The sequence below is a fragment of the Siphateles boraxobius genome, unplaced genomic scaffold (genome assembly GCF_051911475.1).
Source record: "Siphateles boraxobius isolate OS27281-9 unplaced genomic scaffold, OSU_SipBor_1 130, whole genome shotgun sequence".
Lineage (NCBI taxonomy): Eukaryota > Metazoa > Chordata > Actinopteri > Cypriniformes > Leuciscidae > Siphateles > Siphateles boraxobius.
In genome coordinates this window covers 30,980,111-31,001,353 of record NW_027508734.1, presented here as the reverse complement: position 1 = coordinate 31,001,353, position 21,243 = coordinate 30,980,111, and the positions used below count along the sequence as shown (strand labels likewise).

The window sequence follows — 21,243 nt, the reverse complement described above, 5'->3', positions numbered from 1 at the left end:
TTTTCTGTGCCCTGTGAAGAGCTAAAATGGTTACATGAATGGGAATTTCAGGAGTAGACTTTAAGATTTCGTTTTTTTCTGCAGATAAATTCCTCTGTATGCTCCAATACAGATCACCCAGCATTCAATGCTGTGTTCACCACTTTCACAGCTCTTCTTACAGATATATCTATGCCATTAAATCTCAAGGTAATCGTTCCCAATTTTTAGTAGTCAAATTTTTATTTACTCTGTACTTTGCAAATATGTATGACAATCTGCAGCAGTTGTACATTATAGTCTTCTCTTATTCTTGTAGTGGCATTTTCTTTTACATTGACACTGTAATATGGTAAAGACCAAAGCTAAATCTGGCAATTACTGCATGTTTATGGCATTTGGCCAATGGAGTCTGTTAATTTCTTCATATCTTTCTCTCTTTGATTAGAGCCAGGCTCTGATCATGCTGCCCTTCTTCACTGCACTACCCAGCATGCCACTGGAGGAGCTCAGGAGGGCTCTGGAGAAGCTGGTGGCTACACATTTCCCTATGCAGTCAGATGAATTCCCCCGAGGATCACTTCAGTGCAACAACTACATGGACTGCATTCGCAAAGTGAGATGCTTAAACTGGATATTCATTTTTAGTATATTATAATCTTTCATTTCAGAGATGCCCACATCTTTTCAAAAAGTATTCTTTTGCTCCTAATTTCACCTGCTATAATTTCCATTGAACATACTTTGGAAACTAACTCTAACCAATCTTTTTTACTCAAACCAATCAATTCAAAACTCTGGATTCTTGACTTCTTAAAAATCATATAGCTTTAAGTGCTGTAATTTTCAATATTTTAAATAAATATAACCTTCTTTATTAAATAACATAGGGCCTATACACAAGACTATATTTAGCATCTTTATTTTATTTGGTTTCTTAAAGATTTGTTATATTATCTGAATTTCTTCTGTCCAAAAAAAAATTTTTCCCGAAGTGTAAAAAATGTTTATTATCCTCACAAGTTATCTACTCCGAAGACTATGGATACTGGTTTCACTGTATGGATATGGTTTCACAGTTTTTTTTACTTTTATAATTTCATTATACCTTGCTTAATCAGTAATTTAAACAACATTTTGACTCTTTTTTTTAAAAATAAGGTAAAACTGGAGTGAACAGGGAGAACTTAAAAAAAGTATATTTTATGTTAAATGATAATAATTTGTCCTTAATTTTGGTAACTCCAGTTTTTAGAGGCCCTGCAGCTGTCTCAGAGTCCTGTGTTATTGAAGCTCATGGCTAGAGTTCTGTGCCGGGATAAAAAACATATCATGGAGGAGCTCTTTCAGACCTGCTTTCAAAATATTGCTTGCAAGTAAGTTCCAAAAATTCCTGTTTATGTGTCTATTATTTAAAGTTCATAGATTTATTTCTGAAATGCGTTTGTTGCATATTGTTTCTCTTTGTCAGGTCCCAGTTGGAAAGACAGGTTCTTCTCCTCAACTCTATCTACCAGTCATTTCAAGCCAAAGATGTTCCTTCAAACTCCATGCTCATGGGTCTTATAGACAGAGTCCTTCTACTACTGGCCTCTTACTGCAGCCCTCAGGCACTCTCTCAGTTCTTCATTACTAATATTGCTGATATCATGACTACTCTACAGGCACGCTTCACTAAGGTGAGTATACTGTACTTAAAATGATTCAGATGCGCTCAAAACTAGTGATGGGCGCTTAACTTTGCGAATCATTGGTTTTGAACCAGTTATTCGAAGTGCGTTTCAAACTGCCAGAGATTTCTGTAAACGAGGCTTCTCTACATCATAATGGTTCTTAAATGTTTAGAAATTTCAATAGTTCGCTGCTAGGGGATGTTCTATAGGGGGCAGACTCTGTAAACCCATCAAAAAGTGTCTATATGGTTTTCACCTGATCTTGAATCAGTCTTCTAAATGTATGAACATTTAATGACACATTAGTATAATAAAAAGCAAGAGTTGTAGTTAATAGTCTTTTATTGGCCTGATTAACCAAGCTTTCCATAAAAAAAAAACCATTACAACCATATCAATTTAAAAAAACATATCATAAAAACACTTGATATTTAAAGGCAGGGTAGGCAATTTAGGAGGGGCTATCAATAGCAGCTTTAAAAGCATAAGAGGCTGTGCTCTGTCACTTCAAAAGACATGAATGCACACAGCAGATTCTGCAAAGCGTCACGAAACGAGTGACTGTGTTAAATTAATAATAATGAACGTAAACAACTTACAGAGCTCTAGTTGTTCCACGTGGAACGCGTTGATGACGCGTGATGTCTTGCCAAGGTATAGAAATACATATGTTGACAGGCAGGTAACAGTCGGACCGAATGCAATGATTGGATATGTTTTGGTCCTGAGATTTCTACTGAAGATATATGTACATGTTTTAATAGTTTGAACCAATAGTTTCAACCAGTATACCAAAAAGTGTTCATAAAACAAATGGCCTACATTGCCTTTTTCTAATTGTACTTAATAGATTACACTTTCAAAAAAACATTTGCAATTAGTTTGTAAAAAGTGTTTTACGCTTGTTTGAGGTGATTTTTCGCTACATTTACACCGTTCTGACCATCATAGGTCACCAGCATGTGGCAATTCGAATGCTTTGTAAAAGTTTCGAAAAGCTTTTTTTTCCTCCCATCACTATTCAAAACATGTTTTTGTCTTTTCACTCATTCATTCTGCTATTTTTTCTTTCCTGTCATATGTCCTCCAGTCTGTTGAGTCAGTGTTTGAGAGTCAGATTATGATGAAGATTGGGTGTTGTAAGCTGTTGGAGGTGTTATACTCTCGTCTGCCTAAAGAGGAAGTCTATTCTAAAAACTCTGCTATCAACCAGGCCTTCTGTGGCACAGGCAGTGCAGAAGGCAATGAGCTTTCCAAGAACCTCCTCAAGTATGTTGAGTGATATGACAAAAAAAATTTTTTACCTTCAAAAGCAGAAATTACACTCTATATGGTCAGCTGGTTAAGTTTTATTAACACTCTTTATTATTAGCTTTAATTATTAGATTTGTTATTAGCCCCTTTGATGTTACCAGAGGAATAGTTTTCTACAGAATTCCTAAGACTGAAACACAATTTTTTTTTTTAATAAAGTCCTTAATGTCAATATGAAGTTAAAATTGGCAATTATAGTATTATACATGCTTTATCTGTCTTTTAAAAACGTTAACTTCCACTTTCCCTCGCAACTGCATCTCTTCAGTCTCAGGAATTCTGGAGCAAACTGCAAAAATGCATTCTATAATAAAGTAGAATGTATTCTGATCAATACAATATATGTCAGATTGTGTTTTGAGGCCTTCACTGAGAACATGGCAGGAGAGACAGTCCTGCTGGAGCTGAGGAGACAGTATCACTGTGCTGCTTATAACTGTACCATCGCCCTGATCAGCTGCAGCTTCAACGAGACCAAGTTCTATCAGGGCTTCCTCTTCACTGAGAAACCTGACAAGGTCTGTTACTGCGCACTCAAAAAAACCCCACAAAACTCAATACATATTGTGTACAAGCAGTTCATAATTCAATGTTTATGTATTTTTTTCCCTCATCTTTACAATTTATTAATGTATGGTATTTGTTCACTTACCATTCACGTTCTTGGCAGCCTAGTTGATCAAATAACCATAAAAATTACTCTTTCTGTTGGTCACCATGTTACATAAGAAAGCACACACACATTCCAAGTGAAACAGACTCTACAATATAAATATTTTTGTAATTGTAAGTGATTTTTGTCATTTGATATTTTCCAGAATCAGTTCATATTTGACAACCTTATTGATATACAAAGGGTGTACAACTTTCCTATAGAGATTGATGTAAGTAAAGCTCTTAAACATATAATATGATATTTGTACTTGTTTTGTGTTGTTTGGTATCATGTTTCCTTGCATTTACAGGTCCCTATTGAGAGGAAAAAGAAATATGTCATGATCAGGAAAGAAGTGAGTGGAGAAAATGGAGGTGAGATGACTGAGATATTCACAAGCCTTTTAACAACTGCATGTTTACATAGATAAATGCCATCCACTATATTCATGAAAATGTTGTTTTTGTCTTCATGCATATTCTTTGTAGAAAGTAGTGCAGGCTGCCATCTGCTCTCTTAAAACTCTTGTTCTTTTTCAGATGCACCTGTATACCTCTCCTCCCAGTCCTACATGGCAGACAGCAGTCTCAGTGAGGAGATGAGTCAGTTTGACTTCTCCACTGGAGTTCAGAGCTTCTCCTACAACTCCCAGAATCCTTCAGGCGAGAACAGCTCCAGCAGGACTCGAGTAGGTCCTTCTGTAGTAGTTTTCTGTAAAGCAGAGGTCTATATAAATATTTTATAAATAACTGTCTGCATTATTAGGATCGTAGGGAGGTTGTGTCTCAAGATGAGACTGTGGAGCTGGAGATGGATGAGCTGAATCAACATGAGTGTATGGCCAGTATGACGGCACTACTGCACCACATGCAAAGGAACAACATTACCCCTAAAATAGAGCAGGTCTGTCTCAGCATGACCTCATGGCAATGAACAGTTTTGTCTAGATTTTGAGTGAGAACACTGTCAGATATGTGCTATGTTTTGTTTTAGGGTGTGACACCTAGTGTTCTCCCCCCCTGGATGAAGTTCCTGCAGGGGAAGCTGGACAATCCATCCACCCCTCTGAACATTAGACTCTTCATAGCCAAACTAATCATCAATACCGAAGAAGTACTGCTTCAGCATTTTCTTATCTCTGGATTTATTGATATGTTGTATATGTGTTGCTTTTATTGTACATCTGTATGTCCAGATATTTCGTCCGTACGCGAAGCATTGGCTGGGCCCACTGGTGCAGCTGGTGGTTTCCAATAGCAATGGAGGAGAGGGCATTCACTTTATGGTTGTGGACATTGTGGTGACTGTCCTCTCATGGGCCAGTTTGACCACACCAAAAGTAAATATGAGATGGTATTTTTATAAATTGCATATTGACTTCCAGCCTGTCTGTATGTGTGTACATGTACTTTTTTTGCAAAGAAAACCGCATATGAAAATTATGTAGGTATGTTGCATACTTTTTAATCTAGTTAGTCTCTTTCCCTTATCTCTCTCACTATTTAGGGTAGCACAAGAGATGAGGTTTTGGCCAATAGGCTTCTTGGGTTTCTGGTTAAGAACTGCTTCCACACCAAACGGGCTGTTTTCCGCCACAATCTGGAGATTATCCGCACAGTTGTGGAATGCTGGAAGGACTGCCTCACAATACCCTACGAGTAAGAAAACAGACATTTTAGACTGCTTTTTTCCCGGGTTCGTAATAAATTGAATTGATGGACACAAATGATGACATACTGTATGGTTATGAACTATTATGCAGACATGAAGCTGAAGCATTTGATATGCTTCTATTATATCATTATATAATCTTTTAGAAAATTAAAAAGAGCAGACCAGGTTATTTTTGAATGGGTTAATATACTTTATTTATGACCAGTAGTTTGTAAATGTAGTGAACATATTTCATTTTGAGAGTTTGAGATTGCAGGCTTGGATTTTTGATGCTAGGACTAAATGACCATGCACGAGTGGATGGATTGCAAAAAAAAAATTCACAATTTTCCCTTTTTTCCCCCTTTCCTCCTATAGTTTGATATATGAACGGTTTGCTGGAACAGATCCCAACAGCAAGGATAACTCTGTTGGAGTGCAGCTTTTAGGTATTGCAATGGCCAATAATCTTCCTCCTTATGATGCTGCATGTGGCATTGAGCATGACAGGTAAACATTTTTTTTAACTGTATTTTATTATTAATCATTTTCTCATACAAATGTGATTCATGGTTTTTTTCTGAAATTGTAAATTTGTATCAAAACTAATGTTGTTCTGTTACAATTTTTGTTATAGATACTTCCAGTCACTGGCTAACAACTTATCATTCATCAGATATAAGGAGGTGTACTCAGCAGCTGCTGAAATCATTGGGTTAATCCTAAACTACATGACTGAGCGAGAAAATGTATGTGTGGCTGTTTGTTCCTGTCAAACTATATCACATTTGTCACCAGAGTTATTTAGCTTTCGTTTAATGTATTGTTTTGGAATATGATGGTTGTCTTTAGATACTGTAAACTTATGTGTCCAGTAAACTTACTATTGTTTTTGTTTTTTTACATGGTAGCAAAATGAAGGACCCTTATTGAATATCACTATTACAAAGCTCATGGACTTGAGGAAGAAGGAGGTGGATGACAAATTTATTGTTTGCCTAAGCAAAGTGTCCAAACATTTCCCACCTTTAGTGGATCGGTGAGATCAAAGTTATTTTTTTCATCTAGTCTTATCCGATAAAAGCTAAAGTATATGTCTGTAAATAATGTTTACATTTTTATATTCCACAGATTTGTAAATCCTGTTTTTTATTTGCTGCCAAAGCTGCATGGCATATTGAAGACACACTGCCTTGAATGTGTGCTGAGTCGTGCTGATGTCATCCCTGAAATCTACCTGCACCTAAAGACCAAAGGCCTCACACAGATCATGAGCCACAGGTCAGTTAATACTGCTGTAGCTCACGTCTCCTTTGTTTTACTTATGTTATAACAGGTTTTGTGCCTGTGATAGTGAAATATTATAGTTGAGATAAACCGTCTTCATATCACATGTTGTGTCTTTCAGAGATGAAGCCAGACAGCGTGTTTGTCTGGACATCATACATAAGATCCTGGCATGTCTGAAGCCAGAAGAGCTAAAGGAGATTTTGGGAACTGTCACGGCATTTGTGTCCCATCCTTCTCCTGTCTGCAGAGAGAGAATGTATGACATCCTGATGTGGATCCTGGACAACTACAGGTAACTGACTTTACAAGCCTTCCCTTCTCCAGTCCATTCATCTCACACAAAGGACTTTTGTTGCTCATTCCTCTCTATATGGTTCCCATGAGGTTCTTAGCTTTTTTTGTTGTTACAGTTTTATGATTGAATGTTTTGCATTTACCGTTTCATCACAAATTAAATGTACTCCGTTCAAACGTTTAGGGTCAGTAAGATTTTCACCAAGGCCACATTTATTTGATCAAAAATACAGTAAAAACGGTAGTAATGTGAAATATAACATAATATTAAAATAATTGTTTTCAAAATAAAAATAAATGTTTATTTTTTTCTGTAATGGCAAAGCTGAATTTTCTGTATGATTACTCCAGTCTTTAGTGTCTGATAATCATTCAGAAATCATACTTGTATACTGATTTGGTGCTCAAGAAACATTTCTTATTATAATAATTTCTTATTATTATCAGTGTTGAAAACAGATAACTGCTTAATGTTTTTGTGGAAATATTTTTTCATGAATGAGAGAATCAAAATAAAAAGTTCAAAATAACAGCATTTATTTGAAATATTTTTGACATTATAAATGTCTTTAATGTTACTTTTGATCAGTTTAGTACATTCATGCTGAATAAATAAATTCATTTCTGAAAAAAAAAATCTTACTCCCAGTAACCCCAAATTCCAAACGGTAGTGTGTGTATAATAATGGTGTGTTTGCAGTGATTCTGAGAGCAGGGAAGACAGCACCTCTGTTGAAGTGCTCGGTACAGCTCGGGAGAGTCTCCTCCAGGGGCTGACAGATGAAAACCATGGCTTACAGTAAGCAGACTAGATGCCTGCTTTGATAATTTCATTAAACTTACATTTTTCACACTTTGAACTACAAAAGCATTAGCATTTGTGCATTTAAATCTCCTCACAAATCACCCTAAAGTAATTTCTTATATCCCTATGTAATTTCTCTTTAAGGCTTTATGTGCGCAATTTCTGGAGTCACGAGAGCCGTTTACCTCCAGACACTATGGAGCGCATGCTTGTCGTGCTGAAGTCACTGTATTCATCCCGCATTGAAGAACAGTTCCTCAGTCTGGCCACTGACCTGCTACTCGAGATGACCAGTCACAGCCCTGACTTCACAATCAACATGTTTGAGTTTCCACTCTCTGAGTGCAAGTTCCAGGTAAGAAATGTTATTTATTACCGCATTTCAATCATATCTACATGCTGTTTATTTTCCCTGGCTCTTGTAATCATACCTAGTATTTGATTAATTCAAATGGAAGTTGTTTTTGCATAACATAATTTCAGCGCTTTCGGTTTTACTCATCTATTCCAGGACTACACAATAGACTCTAACTGGCGTTTGCGGAGTACAGTCCTCACACCGATGTTTATGGAGACCCAAACCACCCAGGGCCCTGGCACTCAGGGTCCAGAGGCTGCAGGAAGCCAGGAAGCCACAACAAGCGGTCAGATCAGGGCCACACAGACGTCCCTGGAGTTCTCCCAGACTCTGGCTCCTGGTGCAGGTACCTCATGAAAATAAAATGAGCTTTAGTTCTTTCACTTGTATAGTATTGTTCAGTGGATTTTGTAACCACAGAAAAGATGTGGGGGGGAATTATTTTTGAAGGATAACTAATGACCATTAACCATATCTTTCTGTGTAATAATAAACATCTGTTCTTTCAGGACGCCGTTCTGCATATAACTGGTTAACCGGGAGTAGTGTGGACACACTGGCTGATTATTCCCTATCATCTGACTCTTTATCGTCACTCTTGGTGTTTGAGAAAAAGAGATCAGAACGCCCCCAAGCTTCCTGGAGAGCCGTGGGTGCAGGGTTTGGCTCTAAAAGGCTCACCGCTGCTGGTGACGAGACAGACAGTCGAAGTGCAGGTGAGTCACCAAAGATAAAGGAGAATGCGTGAATACATTTGATTTCTGACAATGCCATTGATTAAAGGTTGGACTTGACTAGCATTAAGCAGTAGAGACTTCCACAGCAGTGAAACTCTGTGTTGGTTGGTTTTCAAACAGCTGAGCGGGAGCGGCATGCAGACATTCTGAGGCTCAGGAGGAGATTTCTAAAGGATAAAGAAAAGGAGAACATCAGATTTGCCAAGAAAGAAATTCAGTCCCAAAGAACAGAAAGGGTAGCTCTTTTTCATAGATAGGCATTTGCATTCTAATTTAAGTTTTTTTATTACTATTTTCTCTTTTCTGTGTTGTACAGAAGAGAAGAGCAGATCTGAAGATCCGTCAGGATGCTCAGGTCACACTGTACCGCAGTTACAGAGTTGGAGATCTTCCTGATATTCAGATTCAGTACAGCAGCCTCATCGCTCCACTACAAGCTCTGGCACAGGTTCACTGGGATTCAGGATTATTTTAACAATGTGGTCAAGATGTGTTTGAAATTAATTGACTGAATATCAAAAAATGCATAACAGAATCCAAGTTTTTGTTTAAATTTGTTTTACAGAGGGATGCCACACTGGCGAAGCAGCTGTTCAGCTCACTGTTTGCTGGGGTGCTGGTTGAACTGGAGAAATACAAGTCTAGTAAAGAAACGAGCAACATTCTAAAGGATCTAGTGCAGACCCTGAACAACTTCCTCAACATGAGCACTGTCTACTTCCCCCCTTTCATTTCTTGTGTGCAGGTGTGTACACACTTGTGATAAGAGAAAGACACAATGGCTCTGTTTATAAGCTAGTGAGCAAGGGAGCTCACTAGGGCTGAATAGAGCTTGAATATAAAAAATCTTGAAGTAAGACTGTTGTCCTGTTGATTGTATTATTTGCCTGTATGCAAACACATTTTATACATTACAGGACATGAGTTATCATCATAAGGCCCTTCTTGGTGTTGAACCGGCTCTTGTCAGTGCCAGCTGTCTCGCCAGTCTGCAGCAGCCCATGGGCATTCTGTTACTGGAGGAAAGTTTGCTTCATGGCACTGGAACATCAGAGGAACCTCCCTCAAAACGAGCTCGAGGCAAACGAGAGTTGCCACCTGACACAGAAAGATGGATCCACCTTGCCAAGTAAGATCAAAACTCCCTCATAAATTTTCGAAACATTCACTATGTTCATCAGTTCTATACTGATTCATATTCCTCTGAAGACTTTACAGGTCTTTGGGAGATTATGATGTTGTCAGGGGAATCTTTAGCGGCAAGATTGGTACAAAGTCAATAACATTCACGGCTCTGCAAGCAGAAGCAAAGAGTGATTATGCTGAAGCTGTGAAGCTCTACAATGAGGTATTGATGTGTTTTCTTGGTTACAAACACACTATGGGAACATAAACAGATTCAGAATATGATTTTTTCTTAAATTGTTTTTAAATGTTTGTTACAGAATAAGACTCTATATCAGATTTTCACTACATGATTATTGTGGCCAAAAGAATTCACGATAACAATATTATCGCAATGTCTATAGCATTTTCTATTTTGTTTCTCCAAAATTTCTATCATTCAAATTCATCTTTAACTTAATCACAATACAAGTGTAGAGAGGCAGAGAGTTTGTAACCACAACTGTACAAAAGCGTACAAAAAAGTCCAAAAGCTTTTTTCTGTCCTCTCCTCTGAAATGATTACGTTACGCTTTATTTTGATAGTCCAATTTAGACATTCTACTAACTATGAGTAAGTTTGCAACTACATGTCAACTGCATGTCAACTGTTTGGTTAGGTGTTAGGGTTTGGGTTAGTAGAATATGTTGACATGTATTTGCAAAGTTACTTTAAGTAGACTGTCTGAAGTGGACCATCGAAATAAAGTGTTACCAATGATTTTCTGTGGCAGTAGTAGCTACACACCGTCGTCTTCAATGGCCAGCATGCAGTTGCAATACCACCACCTACTATATTGAAGTGTCAACCAGATGTTACTGCCGCTGGATTATTTATGAAATATCAAAATTACATAAATATTTTATATTTTGAATATCACGGTCATTGTCAAAACTGGTATATTCTGACACCCCACAGAAAATTCTAATTTATAAATATTTAATATTTATACTCAGAACATTTATCTGAATTTCTTTAAATGCAAAAGTGCCTTATACCTGACCTTATCAATTTAATTGTGACGTGTTGTTTTGATTCAGGCTTTGAACAAAGAGGACTGGAATGATGGAGAGCCCACAAACACTGAGAAAGATTTCTGGGAGATTGCTGCGCTGGAAGCGTATAATCACCTGACAGAGTGGAAATCTCTGCAGTACTGTGCCACAGTCAACATTGACGACAACTCACCCGTCAAACTAGAAAAAATGTGGACAGAGCCATTTTATGTGGTACGATTTTTAAGTGATTTTGAGCCGTTTCAATTTGAGCTTGATTTTTTCATAGTTGTGTCACCACAAGGAGTAACTAATCGTATTATCTGGAATCTCACCTATTATCAAATAATATAATATCCTGCAGTAATTGCTTCTGTTTATTTCTCTAATAGGAAACATACCTGCAGTACATGATGCGTAGTATGTTGAAGCAGTTGCAGCTGGGCGAGAGAACTCAGGATCTGCTCAGCTTTGTCGATGCTGCCATGAAGATGGAAGAGCACAAGATCATCATGGAGACCCATTACAGTCAGGAACTGAGTCTACTGTACATCCTGCAAGAGGACTATGACAGAGCCAAATACTATGCCAACAACTGCATGCAAGTCTTCATGCAGGTCAGTTTCAAAGCAATGAGTTGTTTCACAGAGCGTGGAGAAATTTCTGTGGAGAAATCTAGTATCAAGGAAGTTGTCATCGGACAAGATGGACAGCATTAGATTGTGGATGTTACATAGGCATGCAGACAGACACACACAGCTACAATTTGTCCCTATGTGATCCGTCCTGTAAAGAGAGGTTTTTCCTTTTCTTCAACAAATGACATATATTTACATACCTGATTTTTTCTTTCCACATTACTTGGTATCATCTAGAACTACTCAAGTATCGACCCACTACTGAACCGCAGCCGTCTGACTGTACTACAGTCTGTCCAAGCTCTGACGGAGATCCAAGACTTCCTGAATTATATCACTGGAGAGGGTGAGTAATTGATCTTAGTAAGGTTGGTTGAACACTTGAAGATTTATAACCATGTTGTGGGCTTTCAGCAGACTAAATTATCACTTTATCTTGTTGCTCTCAGTCTCAGTGAATTCTCTCAAGTTCATGATCAGACGATGGACCAACAGCTATCCGGATGCTAAACTGGACCCCATGAATGTTTGGGATGACATCATCACATCTCGGTGATTTACTGCTACTTTACAACACCTCATTGGGAATAAAGATTTCTCAATGCTCTTATAGTAAAGAAATGGTTCACCGCCTTGAAAAGTCTGAAGTGCTGTAAAGCTTAATTATGGAGTTATACAAATGTCTCATCCATGCTTTCATCTTTGTTTTTTAGTTGTTTCTTCTTGGATAAGATTCTTGAGAGGCTGACTTCCACTCCTGAAAACAGCATGGAGGTGGACGGTGCGGAGCAGGCGAGTGGAGAGGAACTCGGAGGGCTGGTGAAGAGCTGCAAATTCAACATGAAACTCCAAATGGCAGAAAGTGCATGGAAACAGGTGCTCAGGGTTTTCAAACATCAGTGTTGGTGCCTAGTAGGTGACCGAATAGATATCTAATTGTTTTCAACATCAGTCATTCAAGCTTATCAAATGCTTCATGTTTAAACCACCTGCAATATGACTATTAAGAAACAAGGAGAACGTAATGTGTTAATCTTGTTGACAGAATAATTTTCCAGTGGCATCCAAGCTGTTGAAGGAACTTCACCGTGATGCAAAGACTGATGGTGCCTGGTTGCTCCGCTGGGTCCACAGCTTCAGCCGTTTTACTCACAGAAGAATTTCAGGCCTTGGATCTGCTGAAAAAATTAATGCTTTGCTCAAGACTGTTCCACTTTTGAGTATGAATCATCCACTCTTATCAAGTCAAGTCACCTTCATTTATATAGCGCTTTTAACAATATGGACTGTTTCAAAGCAGCTTTGCAGTGATAATAGGACATTAAAGTAACAGAGATTGTTTTGGCTTTACAGCAGCTCTAGAATAAAGTTATTGTCTAGCTAAAGTTAGTTTTGATTGATTCACTTCCGTCGCAACGATCATTAGTTATTAACTTAGGGGCCGCTAACACGACACCGTTCTAACAGAAAATTCTTTAATGTGATCCGGCCGCTCATTTGCATAAAACAGTGCCTGACGGCTCTGAGACATTTTTTTTTATTGCTTCCGCGTAGCCACGTGAATCGGAATTATCCCAACAACGTTTTATCAGTTCAAAGGTAAAGGGAAGGAGGCCTTCACAAGGGAGAGACTAGTTGACACTTCAGGAGTGCGTTGTCGTCGTGTCCAGGCACTGGTCCTTCATCGGATCCGGATACGGCCTGGATCTGGTGGACTGCGGTAAACCTCGGGATAAACAGAGAGACAAATATTAGCGTAGACGCCATCCTTCTTATGATGTACAAAGTACATCAGGATTTATGGGAAGTGTTCCCGGTTCCGGCTGATCTAAACTATGCAGCCTAACATTGAATCATCGAAGTCTATAATGTGTTATGTGTATACTAAGCCAAAGAGATGTGTTTTTAGTCTAGATTTGAACTGGCAGACTGTGTCTGCTTTCCGGACAATGTTAGGAAGATTGTTCTTAAGTTTTGGTGCTAAATAGGAAAAGGGTCTACCGCTTGCAGTCGATTTTAATATTCTAGGTATTATCAACTGGCCGGAACTTTGAGATCGCAATAGACGTGAAGGAGAATAATGCGTTAAGAGCTCGCTCAAGTACTGGGGAGACAAATCTCTAAATGGTTTAGAAGTAATCAGCAATATTTTAAAATTTATACAATGTTTAATAAAGAGCCAATGCAGTGTTGATAGAACCAGGCTAATATGGTCATACTTCCTGGTTCTGGTAAGGACTCTAGCGGCTACGTTTTGGACCAGCTGTAGTTTGTTTATTAAGCGTGCAGGGCAACCACCCAGTAGAGCATTACAATAAAATAGCCTTGATGTCATGAACGCACAAACGAATTGTTCTGCATTTGTCATTGAGAGCATATGACGTAATTTAGATAGATTTTTTAGATGGAAAAATGCGGTTTTACAGATACTATTCACGTGACTTCAAATGAAAGATTGCTATCAAAGAGCACACCCAGGTTCCTAACTGACGACGAAGACTTGACAGAGCAGCCATCAAGTGTTAGACAGTATTCTAGGTTATTACGTGAGGAAGTTTTTTGTCCAATAATTAGAATCTCTGTTTTTTCGAAATTAAGTAAATTACTAGTCATCCAATTTTTTATATCAGCTATGCATTTTATTAATTTGGTGAATTGGTAAGTTACGTCAGGGCGTGAAGATATATAAAGCTGAGCATCATCAGCATAACAGCGAAAACTAATGCCATGCTTCCTAATAATATCTCCTAAGAGTAGCATGTACATGTGGTACGCCATACTGAACCTTTGATTGATAAGACATCTACTACAAACTGATAACAGTCAGATAAGTATGATTTAAACCATGCTAATGCAATTCCACTAATGCCAACATAATTTTCGAGTCTATTTAAAAGAATGTTGTGGTCAATAGTATCAAATGCAGCACTAAGATCGATTAACACCAATAGCGAGATAAACCACAATCGGATGATAAGAGCAAATCATTTGTGACTAATGAGAGCTGTCTCAGTACTATGGTACGGTCTAAATCCTGAATGAAAATCCTCGCAGATACCATTTCTTTCTAAAAAGGAACATAGTTGTGAGGATACTGCCTTTTCTAGTATCTTTGACAGAAAAGGTAGATTTGAGATCGGCCTGTAAACGACTAATTCTGTAGGATCAAGTTGCGTTTTTTATCTAGTGGTTTAATCATAGCCAGCTTAAAAGTTTTCGGTACGTATCCTAGAGACAAAGATGAATTAATGATATTGAGAAGAGGATCTATGACCTCTGGAAGCATCTCTTTCAATAGTTTAGTCGGTATAGGGTCTAACCATGGGTCTAACATACATGTTGTCGATTTAGATGATTTAACGAGTTTAGAAAATTCTTCCTCTCCTATAGCATTGAATGAATCGAATTTTTCGTCAGTGAGACTACAATGCACTGTCTGATGCGATACTGTAGTAGACGGTTGCATAGTTATAATTTTTTCGCTGATATTCTCAATCTTATAAGTGAAGAAGGTCATAAAGTCATTACTGTTGTGCTGCTTGCAAACTTCTGGTCTTTAAACTTTATTTTTCGTCAGTTTAGCAACTGTTTCGAATAAATACCTAGGGTTTTGTTTATTTTCTTCTAATATGGTTGAAAAATAAGCAGATCTAGCAGTTTTTAAGACCTCTGTATGCAATCGAGCTCTCCTTCCATGAAATGTGAAAAACCTCTAGTTTTGTTTTCTTCCAGTGTTGCTCCATTTTTCTGGCTGCTCTCTTTAGGGCCTGAGTGTGCTCGTTGTACCACGGCGTTGGACTACTTACTTTGATCTTCTTTAAGCGCAACGAAGCAACTGTGTCTAAAGTGCTGGAAAAGAGAGAATTAAAAGTTTCTGTCGCAATATTCAAGCTATCTGGGATGCTGAGATGATGAAACTGATCAGGAAGATTATTAATAAAGCAATTTTTAGTGGCAGAAGTGATAGGTCTAAAATATTTGTGACACGGAGTCGGCTTTGCAGCCTTGGCTAAATGAAGTTTACACGAGACTAGATAATGATCTGAGATGTCATCGCTCTGCTGCAGAATTTCAACAGCATCAACATTGATTCCATGTGATAATATTAGATCTAGAGTATGATTACGACAATGAGTAATTAAGCAGACGGTTGGTTTCACCAGTTTTTCTGCTTCCTGACCCGAGCCCAAGATTGTCATGTTTGAGCTCTAAGACTATGTGCCACATTACTAGAGAGAAGTGCAGCACCATCCCAGGAGGGATGAATACCATCTCTTTTCAACAGGTTAGGTCTGCCCCAAAAACTTTTTCAATTGTCTATGAATTCTATATTATTTTGCGGACACCACTTAGACAACCAGCCATTGAGTGATGACAATCTGCTAACTATCTCATCACTCCTTCGAACAGGAAGGGGGCCATAGCAAATTACATCGACTGACATCGTACTTGCGAGCTCACACACCTCTTTAACATTAATTTTAGTGATCTCCGACTGGCGGATTCGAACATCATTAGTGCCAACATGAATAATAATCTTAGAGAATTTACGATTAGCATTAGCCAGCACTTTTAAATTTGCTTTGATGTCAGGCGCTCTAGCTCCCGGCAAACATGTGACTATGGTGGCCGGTGTCTCTATTTTCACGTTCCGTGTAATAGAATCGGCAATAACTAGGGCACATTCAACAGGATTCTCTGTGGTTGTTTCACTGAGTGGAGAGAATCTGTTTGATGTTGTAATCAGAAGGGAAGAGCGGTGTTTCGTCCTGCGACTACAGCGTCTCACCGTCACCCAATTGCCCTGCTGCACGGGCTCTACTTCAGCCGGAACCGAACAATGTACAGTGTTCTCTAAGCTAATCGCATCCAAAGCAGTATCTAAAGCCCTTGCACTCTTACAATTAACCTCAATTCAGATTGGAAGCGTGTATCTAGTTCTGAAATCTTCTCCGTCAGCCTGACTATCTCCCTGCATTTATCACATGTAAATCCTTTGCTGACAGAGAAGGCTATACTATACATGTTACATGAAGTGCAAGTTACAATAAGAGGAGAAGATGACATGACTCACCGTGTTTGTTGACTGATTCTACTTACTACAAATTTGATGGATTTGTAAAAGGCGCGAGCACGCAAGCTAAATAAATAAATAAAGAGCGCACGGATGGCACGCTAACAGGATAGCGAATTAGTAGCTTGTTGTGCTAGCAACGATTTAGATTGAAGCTAGCGATGTCAGGTTAGTAAATAATGATTCAAAACAGAAAGATATACAAAGCTACAGACACAAACCAACAGCAAGGCAGACATCATATAGATTACACGTCTCATATAGATTACACATCATTTCAACCCTTGTCACAGTCCGAGTTCATGATTGACGCATTACTGTATTTTACAGTGGATGCTGAGAGACAGAGTGACGGCTCATCTGCTCGGATGCTCCGTGAGCAGAAGATCCTACTGGGCACCACCTATGACCTCATGGCCAGCGCTGCAGATCGCAGTCCCTCTGCTCTAGAGACTCTCGGGCAAGATAAAGTACAAAAGATTCTTCAGCTTTCAATGGCCTCATCTCTCACCCAGGTAATGAGTTATTTAGACATAGCTTTCTGGCATGTATTGCTTATTGAAATCACAGATTACAATTGTTATTGTAGAATTGATCATGTTCCAAATTAGATTTAGATGTATTTTTGGCATTTATTCTGTAAAATTTGAATGTCTTCAATATGAAAAAGTAAGGATCAGCAGCATGGTGTAGATCGTTCAAAAGTTTGGGGCGAGTAAGAGTTTTGTAATTTTTTGGGGAAAGAAGAATCATTTGTTAAAAAATGCAATATGTGAAATATTACAATTCATAATAACTGTTTTGTATTTACTATATTTTAAAATCCTTGTGATGGCAAAGCTGAATTTTTAGCACCATTACTCTGGTCTTCAGTGTCACGTGATCCTTCAAAAATCATTCTAATATGTTGATTTGGCGATCAATGAAGAGATGAAGAGAAAGTGCAAAAGATCAGTTTTATTTGAAATAGAAATCAATTGAAAAAAGATTGTGTACTTTCTGAATAAAAGTATTAATTTATTTTTTACAAAAATATTACTGATCCCAAACCTTTGAACAGTAATGTAAATGTTTGCACCATTTTAAACAGGTGAACAAATAAGTTTCTGCCTCCTGAAGAAATATTTCTGAAATATCATTAAGTTAGTAGGAGCCTGTCCAATATCTGAAATCAAGATTTTTTTTATGCTTACAGTTAGTGCACAAATTAATAAGTTTGGATCATGGGTGTTATTTTTCTGCTTAGGTGGTAGAGGGTCTGCAGATGCAGGCTCTGGAGTTGTTGCGAAGTGCTGCACGTAAGGCAGAAGAGGAAGAGCAGTCCTTCAGCCAGCAGCATGTGCACACAGATGGTATTGTGGAGGCCTACATGACCTTGGTCAACTTCTGTGACCGAAGACTAAGAGTGAGTGAACAGAAAGAAAAAGGTAAGACAGCAGTACAGCACCCAACTGCTCTCATAAATACAGAGTACCCTACAGGTGTCTCTCAGGATTTAAAATATCTTTTTGTGATTCCATGCATGCAGGTAGTGGGTTAAAGTGCAAATTGATGTACTTACAACAATACCTTTGATGTTTGATTCTAGCAATCAGTTCTGAGCTGCAGTCCTTGCCTGGACATGTAGTAAAGATGATGCTGAAGGCACTGAGGCTCAACTCAGATGAGGCCAGGCTCAAGTTTCCGCGTCTACTGCAGCTAGTAGAACTGTACCCAGCAGAAACCCTGGACCTGATGGTCAGAGAGGTGTGAGATCATTTGCTGCCCTAAGTTCATAGATTTTAGGATTCATGTACAGTATAGTCAATCAGCTAATATGGCAAATAAACCCTGATGCAAAGTCGAAACCACAGATTGTCCAGAAGAATTGTACTGTGTCCACTTAGCATAATATTTTTACATGGTTAATATTTAGTGATTAGATATTTTAGGGGAAAAAGTAAATATGAATGAATAAGGCCAACATAAACAACTACTTTGGTGAATCTTAAAATGGCATTTTTATATATCTAATACATTTAGCAAAGCTAAAGATTTCGATAGCAATGCCTCATCATTCATCTACTCATAAAGTTTTAAATTTTGAGCAAACTGCTTTTCTCTTTTCTTTTTTTCTTATTTTGTTGCCATTTTAGGTTGTTAGTGTGCCTTGCTGGTTGCTGATTGGCTGGATCAGTCAAATGATGGCTCTTCTTGACAAACCACAGGCGACAGCAGTTCGGCATGTTATAGAGGAGATCGCAGAATGCTATCCACAAGCCCTCATCTACCCGTACACGATCAGCAGAGAGAGCTACACCTTTGAGGAGTCTGCAAGTGGTCAGAGGAACCGGGAGTTTGTTGAGAAGTATGTAAAAGTCTGTTCAGTGACTTGGGTCTTCCTGGTACTGAGACGTGAAAACTGTTGTTTGTGTTCCAGGCTGAAGTCATTAATGGATAAAGGCGGCGTCATTCAAGAGTTTGTAGATGCCCTTCAGCAACTTACCAACCCTGACATGCTTTTCAAGGTACAAAAGTCCTTTTCCCTATGAGTCTTGCCACAAACTCCAAGTGCCATTGGTTGAACCAGTTTTGAGATGTCAAGCCCATTCGAGCTGCTCAAACAGATTGCAGGTTCAGTTGGTGCCTCTAGTGTCACAGAAATGACATACTTTCTCTTTAACTTACTGGGACATGACATTTTTGTGGCCTGTTGTGGTAGTTTTGATTCTCAAGTAATGGTTTGGCAGGACTGGTGGGGTGAGGTGAAGAATCAACTGGACAAACCAAACATGGACGCAAAGAAAATGAAGCAGCTCTGTGAGGAAATGACTGGATGGCTTGGTGATTCAAAGTCTCCTGGACTTGGATCTTTCCGAAGAAAATTCATCCAGGTTCACTCTTATACTTGTGTACAGTACTTATACAATATCAAATCACAAAGCCTGCAATTTAATTAAATGTATGTGATGCATATTTCCGAGTGAAGCGTAGTGCTGTTTTTTTACTTGCACGCAGCTCATTATCCAATATTTTCAGCATCACAGAGTGGCTTGGTTGGCAGTAAATGCTGCTCTGCACAAACTCATCTCTGCATTTGCTCTGAGTTTGGGTTATTTATAACCTGCATTTGGGAATGCAACATGCGCCAACGTTTTTTCCCAAACTTAAATAAGAAATGCTTATAAACCAGATCTTGCCAACAAAAGAGCACCTTTAAGGGCTCCCTGTGGTTTCCTCCAAAAAAAAGCTTGATGGTTTAACTGTTGAAATTAAAAAATTAAGACAGCCATTAGTATATTATTATTGTAATTTTACAGTTGTACTATATAATAATAATCATTACTAATACTTTAATTTGAGTGAAATATTACAGTAGTAATATTCTTATTTTGTTTATTATTTTATTTAGTGATAGTAATTCTTATTTTTATTATGATTATTGTTATTGCATTATTATCATTATTATTATTATTATTATTATTATCATATAGTCATATTAAGTGATAGATTCCCCCTCCCCAAATGTACAACGCTACCTAAACTAAATATCTGATGTTTTAGAATTGTAGATGTTTGTTGTTGTTTTAAATGTAAACTGCCTTCTGTTGTTTGAAGATAATTCATCAGATTTCTACTGGTTTCTCTGTATTTCTTGAATAGATGCATATTTTTGGTCTACTGTTACATTTTTACTGTATATGTACATTTCTGTCTGTCACAGAAATACTGTAAAGAAGTGGAGAAGCTGCTTGGTGCTGGTGGGTCCAAGTTGTATGAAAGGCGAAAGGATAAGAATTTCCTTCAACAGGTGGACCACATGGCCGCCTCCATGAAAAGTTTTCAGAAGGAACCAGGTAACATGAAGGAATATTCCCCCTGGCTCAGCAGCTTCAAAGCAGAAATGCTTCAAAATGAACTGGAGGTACCAGGTTAGTTCAAAACTTTCTTTTACTTTTTCGTAAATCATGTCATTTGTTTCTCATTACTTTAATAAAGTTCTGCATGTATCATAAGTGTTTGTCTTTTCAAGTCATCTGGTTCTGGTCTTCCCTCTACAGGTCAGTATGATGGCAAATCAAAACCTTTGCCTGAATATCATGCCAAGATCACAGGTTTCGATGAAAGGGTACGAGGAATAATGTTCTTATTATTAGGTCTCATTTTGACATGATTCTTTCAGTGTATTACAATTCATCTACACAACCTTAGGTAAAGGTCATGGCATCTATTCGACGGCCGAAGCGTATCATCATACGAGGAGATGACGAGCGGGATTATCCGTTCCTAGTGAAGGGCGGGGAGGACCTGCGGCAAGATCAGCGCATTGAGCAGCTCTTTGGCGTGATGAACATGATTCTCAGTCAGGACACTGCCTGTTCTCAGCGGAGCCTGGCACTCCGCACTTACCAGGTCATTCCCATCAGCAGCAGGTACTAGGATGGGCTTCTCTTGATACAACTTGTGTGCTGGGCTGACATTAACTGCTTTTTAAGGGTTGTTAACAAATGTCTGCTGACATTTACAGGATTGGCCTGATTGAGTGGATGGAAAACACCTGCACTCTGAAGGACTTTCTTTCCAGCAGAAGGACTGAACAGGAGCAAAAGACAATCATAAAGTGAATATTTATT

General features: G+C 38.3%; 1 protein-coding gene across 1 annotated transcript in view; it reads left to right on the top strand.

The window, feature by feature from the left end:
• Positions 1-21,243, top strand: part of prkdc (protein kinase, DNA-activated, catalytic subunit) — a 36,405-nt gene that overhangs the window by 13,060 nt on the left and 2,102 nt on the right. Inside the window, exons 38-80 of the mRNA XM_077229157.1 lie at positions 85-189; positions 428-595; positions 1,228-1,355; positions 1,451-1,658; positions 2,743-2,921; positions 3,316-3,484; positions 3,785-3,850; positions 3,932-3,995; positions 4,161-4,309; positions 4,387-4,524; positions 4,615-4,734; positions 4,817-4,960; positions 5,128-5,279; positions 5,653-5,784; positions 5,912-6,023; positions 6,186-6,313; positions 6,406-6,555; positions 6,683-6,856; positions 7,559-7,657; positions 7,808-8,018; positions 8,175-8,367; positions 8,531-8,737; positions 8,879-8,994; positions 9,075-9,206; positions 9,324-9,503; positions 9,676-9,887; positions 9,968-10,106; positions 10,964-11,152; positions 11,311-11,535; positions 11,794-11,902; positions 12,006-12,108; positions 12,270-12,432; positions 12,602-12,776; positions 16,961-17,145; positions 17,877-18,057; positions 18,219-18,376; positions 18,766-18,977; positions 19,050-19,137; positions 19,360-19,503; positions 20,334-20,541; positions 20,671-20,738; positions 20,822-21,042; positions 21,138-21,230. Of these exons, the coding sequence (XP_077085272.1) occupies positions 85-189; positions 428-595; positions 1,228-1,355; positions 1,451-1,658; positions 2,743-2,921; positions 3,316-3,484; positions 3,785-3,850; positions 3,932-3,995; positions 4,161-4,309; positions 4,387-4,524; positions 4,615-4,734; positions 4,817-4,960; positions 5,128-5,279; positions 5,653-5,784; positions 5,912-6,023; positions 6,186-6,313; positions 6,406-6,555; positions 6,683-6,856; positions 7,559-7,657; positions 7,808-8,018; positions 8,175-8,367; positions 8,531-8,737; positions 8,879-8,994; positions 9,075-9,206; positions 9,324-9,503; positions 9,676-9,887; positions 9,968-10,106; positions 10,964-11,152; positions 11,311-11,535; positions 11,794-11,902; positions 12,006-12,108; positions 12,270-12,432; positions 12,602-12,776; positions 16,961-17,145; positions 17,877-18,057; positions 18,219-18,376; positions 18,766-18,977; positions 19,050-19,137; positions 19,360-19,503; positions 20,334-20,541; positions 20,671-20,738; positions 20,822-21,042; positions 21,138-21,230 (6,497 nt within the window). The remainder of the gene's footprint in view (positions 1-84; positions 190-427; positions 596-1,227; positions 1,356-1,450; positions 1,659-2,742; positions 2,922-3,315; positions 3,485-3,784; positions 3,851-3,931; positions 3,996-4,160; positions 4,310-4,386; positions 4,525-4,614; positions 4,735-4,816; positions 4,961-5,127; positions 5,280-5,652; positions 5,785-5,911; positions 6,024-6,185; positions 6,314-6,405; positions 6,556-6,682; positions 6,857-7,558; positions 7,658-7,807; positions 8,019-8,174; positions 8,368-8,530; positions 8,738-8,878; positions 8,995-9,074; positions 9,207-9,323; positions 9,504-9,675; positions 9,888-9,967; positions 10,107-10,963; positions 11,153-11,310; positions 11,536-11,793; positions 11,903-12,005; positions 12,109-12,269; positions 12,433-12,601; positions 12,777-16,960; positions 17,146-17,876; positions 18,058-18,218; positions 18,377-18,765; positions 18,978-19,049; positions 19,138-19,359; positions 19,504-20,333; positions 20,542-20,670; positions 20,739-20,821; positions 21,043-21,137; positions 21,231-21,243) is intronic.